This window comes from Coregonus lavaretus (genome assembly GCF_964263955.1).
Source record: "Coregonus lavaretus genome assembly, chromosome: 34".
NCBI classification, from domain to species: domain Eukaryota; kingdom Metazoa; phylum Chordata; class Actinopteri; order Salmoniformes; family Salmonidae; genus Coregonus; species Coregonus lavaretus.
The window spans coordinates 5,677,907-5,695,859 of NC_140021.1; the positions used below are offsets into that span (position 1 = coordinate 5,677,907).

General features: G+C 41.0%; 1 protein-coding gene across 2 annotated transcripts in view; it reads left to right on the forward strand.

The window, feature by feature from the left end:
- The first annotated feature begins 2,762 nt into the window (after positions 1-2,762).
- The window catches only part of LOC311109050 (guanine nucleotide-binding protein G(olf) subunit alpha-like), a 64,590-nt gene continuing 49,399 nt past the window's right edge, over positions 2,763-17,953 (forward strand). The window contains exons 1-4 of one of the 2 annotated variants that reach the window (XM_084151835.1): positions 2,763-3,884; positions 12,284-12,356; positions 13,478-13,532; positions 13,720-13,839. In XM_084151835.1, the coding sequence (XP_084007961.1) occupies positions 3,443-3,884; positions 12,284-12,356; positions 13,478-13,532; positions 13,720-13,839 (690 nt within the window). In that variant the 5' untranslated portion in view covers positions 2,763-3,442. Of the gene's footprint in view, positions 3,885-11,652; positions 12,049-12,283; positions 12,357-13,477; positions 13,533-13,719; positions 13,840-17,953 lie in introns of those variants that run through there. The other variant, XM_084151836.1, reaches the window with a different exon arrangement.

The following is a 17,953-nucleotide window of genomic DNA, read 5'->3' on the forward strand; positions in this document are numbered from 1 at the left end:
TCAGAGTGACCATCGGGTTCTTGGTCACCTCCCTGACCAAGGCCCTTCTCCCCCGATTGCTCAGTTTGGCCGGGCGGCCAGCTCTAGTAAGAGTTGGTGCTTCCAAACTTCTTCCATTTAAGAATGATGGAGGCCACTGTGTCCTTCGGGACCTTCAATGCTGCAAAAAAATGTTGGTACCCTTCCTCAGCTCTGTGCCTTGACACAATCATGTCTCGGAGCTCTACGGACAATTCCTTCGACCTCATGGCTTGGTTTTTGCTCTGACATGCACTGTCAACTGTGGGACCTTTTATAGACAGGTGTGTGCCTTTCCAAATCATGTCCAATCAATTGAAATTACCACAGGTGGACTCCAATCAAGTTGTAGAAACATCTCAAGGATGATCAATGGAAACAGGATGCACCTGAGCTTAATTATGAGTCTCATAGCAAAGGGTCTGAATACTTATGTTAATAAGGTGTTTTTTTATATTTAATACCTTTGCAAAAAAATCTACAAACCTGTTTTCAGTTTGTCATTATGGGGTACTGTGTGTAGATTGATGTGGATTTATTTATTTTTTAAATCAATTTTAGAATAAGGCTGTAACGTAACAAAATGTGGAAAAAGTAAAAGGGTCTGAATTCTTTCCAAATGCACTGTGTTTATATTGAAAACCAAATACTTTTAGACTTTTACTCAAGTAGTATTTTACTGGGTGACTTTTACATTTACTTGAGTCATTTTCTGTTTAGGTATTTTTTACTTTTACTCAAGTATGACAATGGAGTACTTTTTCCACCACTGAGTGATTTCACAGTGACAGTGATTATACAATGGGTGGGTCTAATCCTGAATGCTGATTGGTTAAAACCACTTTCCAACTGTTGTCTATTCCACAAGTTACCACTGGCTAAATCTATGACGTTAAAATGCCTATTTACTCTGTTCCATCTGACGTCGCAATCCACTGTCTCATCAGCCCAGCCAGGCAATTTATGAACTTGATCTCCACTATAAAAAGCATCTAGACATTATCTCACATTTCTATGTTCGATGTAGACAGATAAAGTTAAAACAGACATAAATAGGCCCTTAATCAGAATGTATTATATTGCATTAAATAATTACTATCTTCTGCATGGACATACAAACCTCTGAGCCTGACAGGTTCTCTCCAGCGCAGTCTAAGGATGAAGGATATATAACCAAATTGAATAGTTTTTTCCCCATATAAACACGTATCATTCTTGTATCAGATCTACATATGTAGCGGATCGTCCTGAAAGAGAAAGATACCCCCCAGTGGATACATAGCGTTTTGGAATGAAAATTATTCAAATGTATTTTATGTTTTAACATCAGCTATGCAAAAACCCAACTGTTACATGACATACCTTCTGTAACAGCACACCAACACCATGCTGATCTGTGTAAAAAAGCTACAATTAGCCTTGGCATGTCAACATATTGTAAAAATGATCTGGTGATATTATCCTACCATGACAGTTAACAGTTATGCCACTGGTATGACAATAATATCACTAGCTAACTATTACAGAGTTGTCATTCAGCAATAAAGTGAAGTGCATCACAGCCTAACAAAACTCTGGTAAGGAAAATGCATTTTTTTTTACTGCATTTGTCAGTGAGAGTGACACAGACACACACACAGAGAGGGGGTGAAAGTTTAAACAAAATGTGGACCTGATTCATGATTTTGAGCACTTAAAACATGTTTGACTAACTAACTAACTAACTAATACAAATGGGACAGTAATCAAATGTATCACAACAGAAAAGTGCGTGCTGGCGCACCAACAGTAGGTACATTTAGCCAACCTCTTTCCCCTCTCTTAGTGCCATATTAAGCCCCTATTACGAGCTAGCTAGCTAACTATGATAGTTGGATAACTACAGCAAGTTAGTTAGCTAGTTAGCAAACCAGCTAGCTATGCTTTCCCACCTTGTTTACCTATTAGGTAAATTAGCATCTGACTGCAGGTAACGTTACCCAGAGTAGCTAATGTTAACATTAGCTGCTAGAGAAAAAATTGTTTGCTAATGTTAGCTAGCTAGCTACATAACTAACGTTAGTTAGCTACACGCGCACACACCAATGACTAGCTAATCACCAACAGTAGCTAGCTATCTAGGTAAATACATTTGGCCAACTCATTGTCCTCATCTCCCCTTCTTAGTGGCTTATTAATGCCACTCTCTCACAAACTATGATTGCTAGCTATTTAGAAAGCTAGTTAACCCATACAGCACGTTAGATAGTTAGCAAATCAGTTAGCTATGTTTTCCCGCCTTGTATCTAGCCAAAGATATTTAGCTATCCACTTCTGTCTGTGTTGTAACATTAGCTAGCAAGCATCTGCATTCTAGGGAAAATACTACAGAAAATAATAGTTTACGACCTGAACAGATTACAAAATGTTTATAAAATGATTCTGACAAAAATGTCCCCACACTTGCTTGTCCTCAACATTTTGAAAGTCGTCGCTGTGCTGTGTGGCTACTGTGTGGTCGCGAGAGGGGAAAATGGCGCAAATGGCTCAAAGTCGTGTGTCCCCCTAGCACATGCGCAGTAACGTTGTCAAAGAAGAAATGGCGGTTAAAATATTGAATTCAAATTGTTATAAATTCAGTTGTTAAATTGTGCACTCATTAGATTACAGGCCATTTTCTGTCATATTCTGCCTATGTCAGAACATCTGACAACTTAACAAGCTACATTTGTAGGAAAAATAGTGGCCATGATGGATGGATCTGATATCGCCCATAATTCAACGTCCATGAACGTCACGTGCTGAGTGGGGTAGCTCTCCAGGAACAGGGTTGGAGAGCCCTGTTCTATCATGACACACTGTTCAATAGGCTACATCTATGGGTACAAACTTTGATTGAGGAAATGATGCCTTCATTTACATTTAGAAAATGTGGCACTCCCTCACAAAAAAATTGCACTACACCACTGGATCCATTGCCCCGCTCTAGCTCCGCTGAAATGCAAGTCCCTGCTCCCAGTTTGGCTTGGCTCCAGTGCTATTGCGCATGTACTTCTAGGCTCCTGAAACTGGAACTAGCAAAATGTCAGCCCCTGAAACCGGAACTAGCAAGATGTCAGCCCCTGAAACCGGAACTAGCAAGATGTCAGCCCCCACGAATCGGCATATGTGACCATGAGTAGAGTACGATGAAAACAATGGTTGGCCATCTTGGAGGCTGTCTCTAGTTCTTAATATAGCTCAGTGGATCCAATTACGCGCTGCCTGTCATTGACAGACGGGACCAAAAAGTCCAGAACCGTGATTAGATAACATCTCCAGTTGGAATTCCACACACATCACAGGACAGGGAAATGCCGCATGAGTACAGGTACCATCTTTTGAGGAATTTTTAGCTTTTCATCTGAATTTTTCGTTTCCATTTTACTAAGGAACAAACACGACAATGGGACTGTGCTATAGCCTGCGTCTTAGTCTTGACGAACCCGGTGATACCGAGCAGCCGGCGGACTCCTCTGTACGGTTACGCTCCAAGGACCTTGACCACGAGGATACAGAGGCATATAATGACATGACACGGCTCCATAGTTGTTGGTGTCGCCGCGGCGGCCCTGGCAAAGGCAAACCATCAGCAGGAGATGCCCGTCAAGGGGACACGACTGACGGCGTGCCCATACAGAATGGGGGCGGCGGGGGAGCAGACCGCAGCCAGCAGCAGCAATTGCTGCAGAAAACGCTCAGCAAACAGAAACAGAAAAACTTGGACAAAAAGCTATCAGAGGAGAAGGAGGTAAAAAAACAGGCGAAGAAAGTCAGTAAACACATTGATCAAACTCTGAAGGAACAACAACGGGAATACGAGCAGACGCCTCGTCTGCTTTTACTCGGTAGGTGTGAGATGGTATGGTTGGGGCTAATAAATTGACCAGCCCAGTGCTCTTGTGTATCACATTTCAGCCCTGAAATAACGTTTCCCCCCATTTGACATTTCATTTCGGATGTCCTGAGAAACGGAAGGCTGTAAGGTAGGCTTATATTAGGTATGTTATGTTATCCTTCTGCAATCAACGTGCCACAAAGTCAAACCAATGAGATTTATGATTTGAATATATTAGCTCTATCAAAAGAAATGGAACAGAATAGATGAATGGGAGTGAGTAGCGCCTGGCTATCCTATCAGGATAGCTAGTTCGAGAACCGCTCAACCCTGTGCCAATTCCCGCGCTATCAACATACCTGTAAACGTCTCAGACAATTAATGCAAGGCCTACCACTAACACGTGGTGTCCTGATGGTCACCAGGTCTATGGTCACTAGTTCTCCTCTACCAATTAATTAATATGTTATATTCAAAATATGTTTGCATTTATGAATGGGTATTGATTCATTAGGCCTGAAAATGTAGCCTACCAGTGATGAGTAGGTTATAGTCACAGGAGTATATGGATGGTAGAGCATTGATACCATAATATTAAGTACTGGTTCTCATCCCAGGTTGAAGCAGTATACACACAAAATGTCCTTGAAAATGCACTTGTAATTGAAAATGCAATAGGCCTACATCATGCAATGGAGTCATCATTATCAGTGTACCAATGCTTTACAAGAGGCAACCGAAGATGTTAAAGAGACACTTAACCCAGCAACTTCAAATGATCTTTTCAGTCACTAATACAAGTTGTGGCAGAGCCTTATATTGACTATGTACAAGGTTTAATATAAGGCTCAGTGTTTCCCCTACATTCATTTAGCAGTAAAGGGCCGCCGCTGCTAAATCGTTGCCGCCACTCCCAAAAATATGATAATTGTTTGTAGAATTGCAGAAAACTTGCTTTAAAGGTAGACTCAGCGATATGATGTAGCTGCTTCTTTGTTGTTGTGAGTGGCAGGAGGAGGGGCTTGGTGGCAGAGGGAGGGGCTTGGTGTCTGTGTGCAAATGGGAAGGTGCACAGTGCACACAGCACAGAAGGAGCAAAGGACACGACTAAAAAGACAAACGCTCATAAAAAAATGGAGAAAAAAAACAACCTTGATTCCTGCGATACAGGCATTTGGAACATTGCGCTAAAACATACTTTCAAATTAAATTAATATATCGCCCAGCCCTACATGTCAACATGTGTGCCACTTTTAAAGTATTTCAAACTTCATTTTAAACCAAAGAAGAACACACTTTCAAGACTACTGTAGCCTACCACATGCATCCACACAGATACTTTCATCCAGTCCCATGTATTCCAAATCAAGCATGGAAATAGTGCTTTCTAACAATGTCACGATGACAGCCCCTTGTGTAACCTAGCCTGGTCCCAGATCTGTTTGAAGTCTTGCCTTAACGTGACAATGATCATATAGGAGTTGGCAAGACTGCACTAACAGATCTGGGACCAGGCTATGTGTAACCTTCACAGTGGTAGTATCTCAGCATTCCAAAAACGAGTTTATCAAAGACCAAGAGGCACACATCAAATGCTGCTTAACTAGCAGTGGCAGTAGGCTAGTGCATGTGACCAGCAAGTGTCCTGGAACATCAATCAGTCAGTCTGTTCCCCTTATAACCTCAGATGGAGTCTAGATTTCAAATGAGGGTAGCAATCTGTATTTACTGTTTTTGAATCAAAATGTCATTTGTTTGTCCAATGACAGAATTATCCTTTTATTGACAGCGGGCAGTGAAGATCAGAAAATACTTTGCTGACCATAACACTCACATCTGCCAATTAGAAATGAGCTGTACCATGATAGCATGTTATTATACAGTGTAAGCTATAGCAGTTTACAGCTGAGATGACAAGCACACTAGATGTGACACCATTCCTCTGCTTTTTATGTGGAAGGGCAGCCGAAGGAAGGTGACGTAACTTCAGCTAGTGTTAGTGTAAAGAATCTAACGTTGAGAGAGGTCGGAGGTGGTCAGAGCCAACAGTCAGGTAATGTTATGACCGTGTCAGACACAGGACAGCATCAGCACGGATTCTAATAAAAAGTTTGTGTGTTTGTGACATTTAGAATGTCAGTCAGTTTGCCTTTTAATAAAACTAAACTACCATGGAAATCAAAGTGTAGGCCTACCAATGGCAATTTCTTTGAATTATTACATAAAAGACAATCAGCATCATCTTGCATAACCTTCAATCATCCTGAAGTATTTCAGCATTCCTGATGGAGGTTGATCATCATTGGGAGCACAGGCAGGCATCATATGCCCAACACTCATCTACTACATAACCCTTTCCACACTACTGAGCCAAGCTGAGCTGAGCCAAACCAAGCTGGACTGTGCAGACCTGGTTATGTATTCGCCATAGTTGCTGGAACTGTGATGAGGACAATGTGAAAAGAAAACAACAGAGCTAGCACAGTATGGTTCGTGCCGGCATAAAAGTGTGAGAATGGTACGTGACCTGTTGGTAGTTTATTGCTAACACATCTCTGGGCTTGCCTATGTGCATCTGAGCCAATTTCCCACCCCCCACATGTACTTTCAGGTGGGGGACCAAGGCCACCAAAGCAGCCTCTGGGAAAACGGACAGAATTTTGGATACACACACACACACACACAGGCGTGTCCAGATTCTACTACCCTGCTAGAACTCTATCATCATGTATTTAGGCACTACCCTTCACTGCATACACTTGCCCTGGCGGGTATCACAGTTCTACAAATATGAATACTATACTTTGCTACTGCTAGCGTACTTTACTGCTGGCATGTTGGTCTGTCTGTAACCAAATAAGGGCTGAGATGATTAGGATTAGCTCTATTCTCTCCTTGACCAACAACTCCCAACTTTCCTACTGTAATGCACGTCTCATTCCATCTTATGATATCCTGTTTATTGAGAGTAAGGTCCATCCTTGTGTCAAGTTGCCATATATAGAAGCAAGTGGGAATAGTCCAAAGTCTGTGCTATTTTTGCTGCCGGTCCGTCGTATAAACCCTTCCCCACCTTGCTTTCTCGGTCTCATGGCCTGATTATGGCAGCCACGTTTTCAGCTATTGGGATGTTTCATTTCTGGGATGGCCAATGATAAGAGATGGACGGGAAGGTTTTGCCTTAGAGCACCATATGGTCATTGATTATTCATACAGCACATATCCCTTAGTTATGAAAATTGAGTTTGAGTTCAAGTGGTGTGTGTACGTGCATGTGTGTATACCTGTGAATGTGGTGGAGCAAGTTTGTGAGGCAGCAAAGGGAAGTGTGTACATACAGTATGTGTACAGTGATCTGTGTGCATGTTCATTTTTTAGTGTGTTTTCTGCATGCTAAGGGGCAGGTTGGCTCTGTTATCGTTCCATATCAGAGCAGCAGTGAGAGGCACAGAGCGAGAGAGAGAGCGAGAGAACACACTCCGCGAGGCTATTTTTAGCCCGTATTCAGATAGAATCTGGGTTACGGAATTTCAAGAAATGGAACAGAGATGCTCTCAAGCAGGTTCAGGTTCCATCCAAATATGCAAATGTTCTGAGTAGCTGTGATTCACCTGAATGGATATAGTGGCCATCTTTTGAAAAAGTAACACCAAAGTCATATAAGTTGCATTTAACCTTCTAAGTGAGTAAGCAATCCACAATTGAGAGCTTTTAAAAACATCATATTTTCAGGGCTAGGCTAGGCCAATCAGTTCTGTTGTTCCCGTTTTCACCTAATTTTTATATTCATTAAGGATAATTCTGAGGTAAGAACCTGCTGTGTGAAAAGGCCAAATATGTCCCCAAAAGGTTTTATCTATAAGCCTTGGTGGCATTTCTCTGTTTGGTAATAGGAAAAATTGGACTGCTTCATTCTATTTACATTTCGGTCAGCAGGTACTGCACATAGGTTGGTCAGGTTATTGGGACAAAAGCCTCCTTCTCACTGCTGATCTCTTCTAACATCCTTTAATGTTCCTTGACGTCAACGTCCCTAATCAGTTTTCTCCCTCAGTCACTAGACCAGTAGATCTGACCTGGGAGTTTACTCAAAATCTGAGAATATGATTCACTGTATAGAGTGCTTAACTGGATACATAAATTACAAGGGTTACATATTGCTTTTATAATAGTGATGTAACAGATTTTAGGCATTTATGTGTTTATGTCAACTGACTTAACTCATGAGATAAAATGTCACGAGGGAAGCATGTTGGCTATCATTAAACCTTGGTTTAGTTCCAACTGTTTGAAAGCTGATACCAGTCCAGCATCCAGATATATTTATGACATCCGTTACATAATTACCACGACTCTTTCTACAAAGGGTTCAAGTTAAGGTGACTTAATTATGGGGTGCCATTTGTAAAGATATGTCATTCCTGGAAATAGTTTGACTTGCTCAGTCCTGTGTCCAACTCTGGCCAGACAGACGGTGATGACCTCGTCTTGACCTCAACAGACCTCTCTTACACCTACCGTTATCTGGGGAGAAAATGTGCGTCCTGTTTTCTGCCCATATTTTTACTCTCGCTTTCTAAATTGAGCCCCACGTCCTGCGGATACTAGCCCAGGGCTGTCCAGCGGGATTGAAAGTTCATCTCGAACCAAAACAAAACAAAAGATCACACACCAGGAATGTGTGACAAAGGACAGTAATATCCCAAACTCACTCATTTGGCCACTAGCCTACTGACAGACCTCCCTGTTCTTAGCCTGCTGACAGACCTCCCTGTTCTTAGCCTGCTGACAGACCTCCCTGTTTTTAGCCTGCTGACAGACCTCCCTGTTCTTAGCCTACTGACAGACCTCCCTGTTCTTAGCCTGCTGACAGACCTCCCTGTTCTTAGCCTGCTGACAGACCTCCCTGTTCTTAGCCTGCTGACAGATCTCCCTGTTCTTAGCCTGCTGACAGACCTCCCTGCTCATAGATGCACTCTCAACTCGCTTTTGCAATTTGCATGTTTACCTGGTCAGTACTAACCTGCAGCTCTCCTGGGTCGAGTTCAGTAGGGTACACCGTAGCAAAGTGTTTTGCAGAAAGAAAAACGAAAATGAGCGTTACTTATTGGACAAGTCCAGGAAGTCCCTCCCTGTGTCAAGACGTTTTCTTCCATTTAGTGCCTAAAGAACACGACCCTGTAGTGGGTCTGTTGTGAATCTCATGTTATGACTATGGATAACTTTTAGAAAGCTAGTTAGCATTCCAGATATCTTCTTAATCTCTAACCACCTATGTGTACTCACTGGAAACCGAAAGAATACACCTGACTAAAGATAGACTGGAAACCTGTTTTTCAGCCTAAGGTAGCGTATGACCTGAGCATATATTAACCCCTCATACCCGAGGCAACAGGGATCAAGGAGGAGGGGTGAAAGTCATAGTCACGGCTCTATAGTAAAGGACACCTGTTTTTCTGGACCATTCCCTTGTTGTAAATCACACATTAAAGTGTAATATTCATGCAAACCACAAGAGGGAGGAAAAAGGCAATGTAAGACAATAGCCAATGGGGCTGATTTACATTGACCGCTGGCATTAAATAGATGTGTTTTGTTACTTAACTCCTTGTGCCAAAGAGGGAAAGAACTTGGGCACCGTAGCTCACATAGTTGTATCGAAAAAGGTGACAAAAAAACAAAATCAGTGACAAAAAAAGATTGTCTTAACTCCCCATGGCCACTGTAGGGAGACATACAGGACATGACTCACTTCTGAATACTGCTCTCAACAGTGCACACAGCATTAACAGTTAGGAAGGCTACATTTGCATCCAGAGGAGCCACACACTGGTCAACTCGCCCTATAAGATCACATTTGCATCTTGTTTTCATATTTTTTTTGGTATTGGAAAATCTTTCAATTGTTCTGGAGGCTGTAATGTTCTCGCCAGTGACATATCACGACAGATAACCATCTCATGTGGTCTCACGGTTGCCAGTATACCGCACACTACTTTTAGTATAATCCATGTTTTGATATGAGGTCTGAATTCTTTTTTTTTTGACATTTTGGAAATCAATCAATCAATCGTTCAATTGATGTAATTCATTCTAGTCCTTCTGAGTCTAGTTTGCCACTGAAACGGTCAAACACATCTACCCCACTTACTTCAGATCACAAAGTACTCCTTTATTCAGTGTACCTGTTGTCTTTCAATTAGTTCACTACATCTTATTGGGGTTTGAAAGGACTTCATTAGTGATTCATTTCCCCCCAACAATGCTTTCCTTAGAGGATGGCTTTTATTGGTTGTCAGAACATTTGTCTATTTATCCAACCTACCCTTAAAATGACCCAGAAAGCTCCTCCATCCTATCACATTGGGAGGTTGTCTTGGGCTCTCACTCGCTACATGGATATCTGCTAGGACATGGACACTGATATGCAAACTCCAACTTGTTTGCATATATTCCATTGCATTTGCATTCTGCCTTTTTGGTTGAGGTGCTTTTCTGTTATAGTCAACCTTTAGATTCTCTACTATTATTATAGTGTGACATTTTGTATTGCTACATATTCAAGATAATGTACAGTAGTAGGCTATAGTAGGCATATGTCAAGTTAATACTTCAGAGAACTTTAAATAGCAGCCAACTATACTTTTCTATTTCTTATTTGTACAGATTTTGTAACTGTGTTATCATTTGGTCTCGTAATTTCAAAATTGTTTGTGTGGTTATGGGGCTGCTGTGCGGCTTAGTGCTATCCGGGATCCTTGGGACGTCCCTACCCTAAACGCTAACCTTAACCCTTACCTAAACCCTTACCTAACCCTTCCCACTGGGCACAGATGTCAAGGTATAGTTTTGATTTACATTTGGTTGAGTTTTCAACTAACTTGAATTTAAAATGAAATCAACAAAAAAATTCACCATGCCATTGGATTTAGGTTACAAGTTGGGTACAAAAGAGACGAAATAACCTGATGTTGTTGAATTTTTGCAAATCCAATCAGTTTTCCACATGAGTAACCTTAACCCTTTTTAAATGACCACTTCAATGGGGGTAGGGATCCTGGATACTATGGACCCTGGTGTGCGGCCCTGCTTGGTCGCGCGCTGTAGTTTAGCTCCATTCACCCGTGTTTGAGCGCACCTGTGAAATGATTTACGCGCACAAAGTAGACAAGGGAAACTATTTGTGGAAAACGTGTCTGTCTGGTGCATTTTCTATTCAATAATAACACAAACATAAACCCGTTTTTGTAAACTATATTTTACTATATTATTCACTTTTTTTAATGCTGAACATTCATTAGGCTATCAGATGCGCCATTAGAGAGTTTGCAATACATTCATCAAGGCTTTGAATTATTCTATTGTTGTAGCGTATGTATTTAATAGTGTAAATATGTATCTAAATAGGCAAATATAGAAACCATATCAACGGGTAGTCTTAACTTTCCCTGGGGCCCCCATCCTATTGAAGCTAAAGCCTTTGACGCACATTTTACTAGATGAACGTAGCCTGTCCTTTTTGTTTGTTCTAGCGGTACAAATCAAGAAAATATCGTCGATTAATGTTTTGTTAAACTGGATATTCAAACAGTGGTATGGTGGCGCGCGCTCTGAGGTGTTTCTTTTTCGGTGCTGTGTGACTTCCTGGTGCTACAAAGAGAGGCAGTGCTGAGTTAAAGAGACAGAAACACAAACAGAATTTTAGACAGGAAAAATAGAGAGTGGGAAGCAGGAGCGAGAGAAAGGAGCAGTTGGCTGGCTTCCAGATTCAGCCCCGCTCCACTCTTTGCATATTTATGAAATTAATGTATATTTTTGTTATATTTATGATGCACATATTTATTAGAATCGACTGAATCTACTGGATTGGGTTTGACAAGGGGTTAAAACGAAATTGTAACGGGGAAGGTTTTTTCTGAGCGACAGAAGTGGCGCACGGATTTTTCGTGCCATTTGTTCTCCTTTTATATTGAAAGAAGGATTTACATTAGCTGTTATTTTATACTTTCTGTTTACGAGAAGAGGTCAGCGGAAGATGGGTTGTTTGGGCAACAGCAAGACTGAAGATCAACGCATCGATGAAAAGGCACAAAGAGAAGCGAATAAAAAAATCGAGAAACAATTACAAAAGGAAAGACAAACATATAAAGCCACACATCGACTGCTTTTATTGGGTAAGGTCCAGAAGGTGGATTTGATAAATTATATGTATCATGTATGTTTTCAGAGATTCGCACCCCAGCCCACATACGTTGACAGGTCTCGCAACCGAGCGCTGACTGAATCTTCAGATGGATTGTAGCCTAATTCTCATGGATTTAAACACCAGCATATGAGGCACCCAAGTACCTTTATATATTTTAGTGATGGCTCCAGGTCCTTATGCTAGATCTGTGTTTTATGTCGAAGGGGCCGGAGAGTCTGGGAAAAGCACGATTGTCAAGCAGATGCGGATTCTGCACGTCAATGGCTTTAACGCAGAGTAAGTACCCGTTATTTCATATATTTGACCGCATTTACGTGCCAAAGTTTGACGTATTCCTATTCTATGTGGATATTGTTAGGTATTAGAATATGTTTTATTGTTGTCATTTTAATTTGTTCCCTGTAAGATAAGAAAATGACCGAGTGTTGGGTAGACGTTTCTTTGCGCTGTAGCACTGCAGTGTCCATCGGGAGTCATTGGGCCCAATGGTTTTAACAACAGCATGGCGACAATCCTGCTATGTCCAACTGATTTCTAATAGCTGTCACAGAGATAAAGACGTCATATTATGTGGTCTAGATTCTGTGTGCCAAAACACTGCCAGATAAATGTTAGGCTTACAGTTGCTATTACATTATTATGCGCAAGCCAACAAAAAAATCTAAAAACTGAATTCATTGGCTGAAAAAACGGTTATGCAAAAGTAACGTGTGCAGTGGTATTTTACAACGATGCTGAAACAATGTATCTGTAAGCCTTTCTATGGCCTATGATATCCCATCTGGACTTGGTTACATTATCGTTTGATTTGGTTACATTGTGCAGTGTAGGATAGTCTTCTGTATTGGCTGTAGAGGTGTAATGAATCCGTTTTTTAGGAAAATGAATGATAATATCCAATCATAAACGGTCCTCTATTTATATATTTAATAATATCTTTGATATTATTTGAGCAAATGGACCGAGATACATATAGTCAATGCTTAATGTCCGTCCACTTTTGGTGCTGAATGGAACAAATCTCTCTGAATATTGGGGTAGCGCTAACAGCCACTGGGCACACACTGGTTGAATCAACCTGTTTCAAAATGACGTTGAACCAACGTGTAATAGACGTTGAATTATTGTCTGTGTCCAGTGGGAGGCTACTGTAATAGCATAACAAGTAAACTTTCAAATAACATTTTAGCACAATACATAATTGCTATTCATTTACAAATGGTAAGTATGACCAAATAAGCTATTAGGCCTATGATGGTTTGCATTAGTGGTGCTATGAGACATCCTCTTCTTTCTACAGAATGGCATAAAGATTCCTTTAATTAATCCAGTGATCACTTTTCCAGTATTCATTCATGCCTAACAATCCTAATTCTATATGTTGTTTCTCCACCCAGAGAAAAGAAACAGAAGGTCCTGGACATTCGGAAAAATGTCAAGGATGCCATTGTGGTAAGTTGTAGGCTGTATGTAGCCTACTCAAATAAAAAGATGATGTGCTGAGATTTGTATGATAGAATGTACATGATCACACCCTATGAGATTTTCTTTCCTGCAGTTCCATTTGACTGATAGACGGGCTTGTCCCCGTGTGTCCAGCTTGATGTCTGTGTTTTTTTTTTTTTTTCCCGCTCTCTAGACGGTGGTTTCAGCGATGAGCACGTTAATACCCCCAGTTCCAATAGGCAACCCAGCGAACCAGTCCAGAATTGACTACATCAAAAGTATAGCACCTCTCTCGGACTTCGACTACACAGAGGTAAGGGGTGACCGTCCGTCAAACACTGACTGATATGTATATATATATATATATATATATATACACAGTACCAGTCAAAAGTTTGGACACACCTACTCATTCCAGGGGTTTTCTTTATTTTTACTATTTTCTACATTGTAGAATAATAGTGAAGACATCAAAACTATGAAATAACACATATGGAATCATGTAGTAACCAAAAAAGTGTTAAACAAATCAAAATAGATTTTATATTTGAGATTCTTCAAAGTAGCCACCCTTTGCCTTGATGACAGCTTTGCACACTCTTGTTATTCTCTCAACCAGCTTCATGAGGTAGTCACCTGGAATTTATTTCAATTAACAGGTGTGCCTTGTTAAAAGTGAATTTGGGGAATTTCTTTCCTTCTTAATGCGTTTGAGCCAATCCGGTGTGTTGTGACAAGGTATGGTTTGTATACAGAAGATAGCCCTATTTGGTAAAATACCAAGTCCATATTATGGTCCTCTGTAGCTCAATTGGTAGAGCATGGCGCTTGTAACGCCAGGGTAGTGGTTTCGATCCCCGGGACCACCCATACGTAAAAATGAATGCACACATGACTGTAAGTCTAGGGCGGCAGGTAGCTTAGTGGGTAAGAGCGTTGTGCCAGTAACCGAAAGGTCGCTGGTTCTAATCCCCGAGCCAACTAGGTGAAAAATCTGTCGATGTGCCCTTGAGCAAGGCACTTAACCCTAATTGCTCCTGTAAGTCGCTCTGGATAAGAGCGTCTGCTAAATGACCAAAAAAAAAATAAAAAATAAAAAAATAAAAAAAATAAAAAAAAATAGAAATAAAAAAAATATTAAAAATAAAAAAATAGTCGCTTTGGATAAAAGCGTCTGCTAAATGGCTTATTATTATTATTACTATTATTATTATTATTATTATTATTATTATAAGAACAGCTCAAATAAGCAAAGATACATTTTAATTTAATTTCACATTTATTTAACCAGGTAGGCCAGTTGAGAACAAGTTCTCATTTACAACTGCGAACTGGCCAAAATAAAGCAAAGCAGTGCGATTTAAAAACAACAACAACACCGTTACATATGGAATAAACAAAAACAAAACGTACAGTCAATAACACAATATAAATTCTATATACAGTGTGTGCAAATGTAGTAAGTTATGGAGGTAAGGAAATAAATAGGCCATAGTGCAAAATAATTACTATTTAGTATTATGACAGCCCATCATTACTTTAACACATGAAGGTCAGTCAATCCGGAAAATTTCAAGAACTTTCTTCAAGTGCAGTCGCAAAAACCATCAAGCGCTATGATGAAACTGGCTGTCATGAGGACCGCCACAGGAAAGGAAAGGAAGACCCAGAGTTACCTCTGCTGCAGAGGATACGTTCATCAGAGTTACCAGCCTCAGAAATTGCAGCCCAAATAAATGCTTCACAGAGTTCAAGTAACAGACACATCTCAACATCAACTGTTCAGAGGAGACTGCGTGAATCAGGCCTTCATGGTCGAATTGCTGCAAAGAAACCACTACTAAATGACACCAATATGAAGAAGAGACTTGCTTGGGCCAAGAAACAAGAGCAATGGACATTTAGGCCGGTGGAAATATGTCCTTTGGTCTGATGAGTCCAAATTTGAGATTTTTGGTTCCAACCGCCGTGTCTTTGTGAGACTTAGAGTAGGTGAACGGATGATCTCTGCATGTGTGGTTCCCACCGTGAAGCATGGAGGAGGATGTGTGGGGGTGCTTTGCTGGTGACACTGTCTGTGATTTATTTAGAATTCAAGGCACACTTAACCAGCATGGCTACCACAGCATTCTGCAGCGATACACCATCCCAACTGGTTTGCGCTTAGTTGGACTATCATTTGTTTTTCAACAGGACAATGACCCAACACCCCTCCAGGCTGTGTAAGGGCTATTTGACCAAGAAGGAGAGTGATGGAGTGCTGCATCAGATGACCTGGCCTCCACAATCACCCAACCTCAACCCAATTTAGATGGTTTGGGATGAGTTGGACCGCAGAGTGAAGGAAAAGCAGCCAATGCTCAGCATATGTGGGAACTCCTTCAAGACAGTTGGAAAAGCATTCCAGGTGAAGCTGGTTGAGAGAATGCCAAGAGTGTGCAAAGCTGTCATCAAGGCTAAGGGTGACTACTTTTAAAGAATCTCAAATATAAAATATATTTTGATTTGTTTAACACTTTTTTGGTTACTACATGATTCCATATGTGTTATTTAATAGTTTTGATGTCTTAACTATTATTCTACAATGTGGAAAATAGTTTTTTTAAATTAAATAAAAACCCTTGAATGAGTAGGTGTGTCCAAACATTTGACTGGTACTGTATATATGTATGTATATATATATGCATACATACATATATATATATACATACATACATACCGAGAGAGAGCGAGAGATCTGTACAGCTTGTTAATTATGCCCTGAGAAGCAACCTCGAGGCATTGATCAGGTCTTTGCTATTCATAGATTCAGCGTGTATCCAACTCCTGATTGAATTCACTCATTCAGTGGACAATAAAAAAACAAATGTTGTCTAAGTCTATTTGTAGTTAAGTTGTTCAAAGTGGAGTCTGTTTAAATGCTGATGCCAAATATACGGTCACTATGAAAAATATGTTATGTAAGCCTATTCTAAAATAGCAGTTATCTAAAAAAGCCACATTCACTATTAGCTCCATTTGGATGAAACAATGAGAAGTTGTAAGAAATGTTCAGATCAAAGGATAAGAGTCCATTCAAAACCATCACCTACTGGGCATAAGCTACATCAGGACTGCCCAACCCTGTTCCTGGAGAGCTACCCTCCTGTAGGTTTTCGCTCCAACCCCATTCATCTTATCAACCTGCTAATTATTAGAATCAGGTGCGCTAGATTAGGGTTGGAGTGAAAACCTACAGGACGGTAGCTCCACAGGAACAGGGTTGGGCAGTCCTGAGCTACATGATTAGGCAATTTATAAATGTATGAACCATTGCAGGGTTTTAGTATATTTTAAAAAAAAAATTGTAAATGCTTTATTAAATTGTGCAATATGTATGATTACCTGAGCTCTGCAACAGGTTCTGCAAACTCCCAGTAGTAGGCTACGTTGGAATTACCTTAGAGGATTTCTTTACTTTGGATTTGATTGAAAGGGCCTGAAGTGGGCAAATATATGACATTACTTCTGGTGTGTGCAGTGATATCTCCCAGCTATGAATTAAATTGTATGAGTACACAATAAAACAAATACTTTGCTGTATTTGACTGCCTGGAAATATACACTACATGACCAAAAGGATGCATGGGCATTAGTATGGAGTTGGTCCCCCCTTTGCTGCTATAACAGCCTCCACTCTTCTGGGAAGGCTTTCCACTAGATGTTGGAACATTGCTGCGGGGACTTGCTTCCATTCAGCCACAAGAGCATTAGTGAGGTCGGGCACTGATGTTGGGCGATTAGGTCTGGCTCGCAGTCGGCGTTCCAATTCATCCCAAAGGTGTTCGATGGTGTTGAGGTCAGGGCTCTGTGCAGGCCAGTCAAGTTCTTCCACAGCGATCCTGACAAACCATTTCTGTATGGACCTCGCTTTGTGCATGGGGGCATTGTCATGCTAAAACAGGAAAGGACCTTCCCCAAACTGTTGCCACAAAGTTGGAAGCACAGAATCTCTGTATGCTGTAGCGTTAAGATTTTCCTTCACTGGAATTAAGGGGCGTAGCCCAAATCATGAAAAACAGCCCCAGACTATTATTCCTCCTCCACCAAACTTTACAGTTGGCACTATGCCTTCGGGCAGGTAGCATTGACCTGGCCTCCGCAAAAACCCAGATTTGTCCGTCAGACTGCCAGTTGGCGAAACGTGATTCATCACTCCAGAGAACGCGTTTCCACTGCTCCAGAGTCCTATGGCGGCGAGCGTTACACCACTCCATTGCGCATGGTGATCTTAGGCTTGTGTGCGGCTGCTTTGCCATGGAAACCCATTTCATGAAGCTCCCGACGAACAGTTATTGTGCTGACGTTGCTTCCAGAGGCAGTTTGGAACTCTTCAGTGAGTGTTGCAACCGAGGACAGATGATTTTTATGTGCTGTTCTGTGAGCTT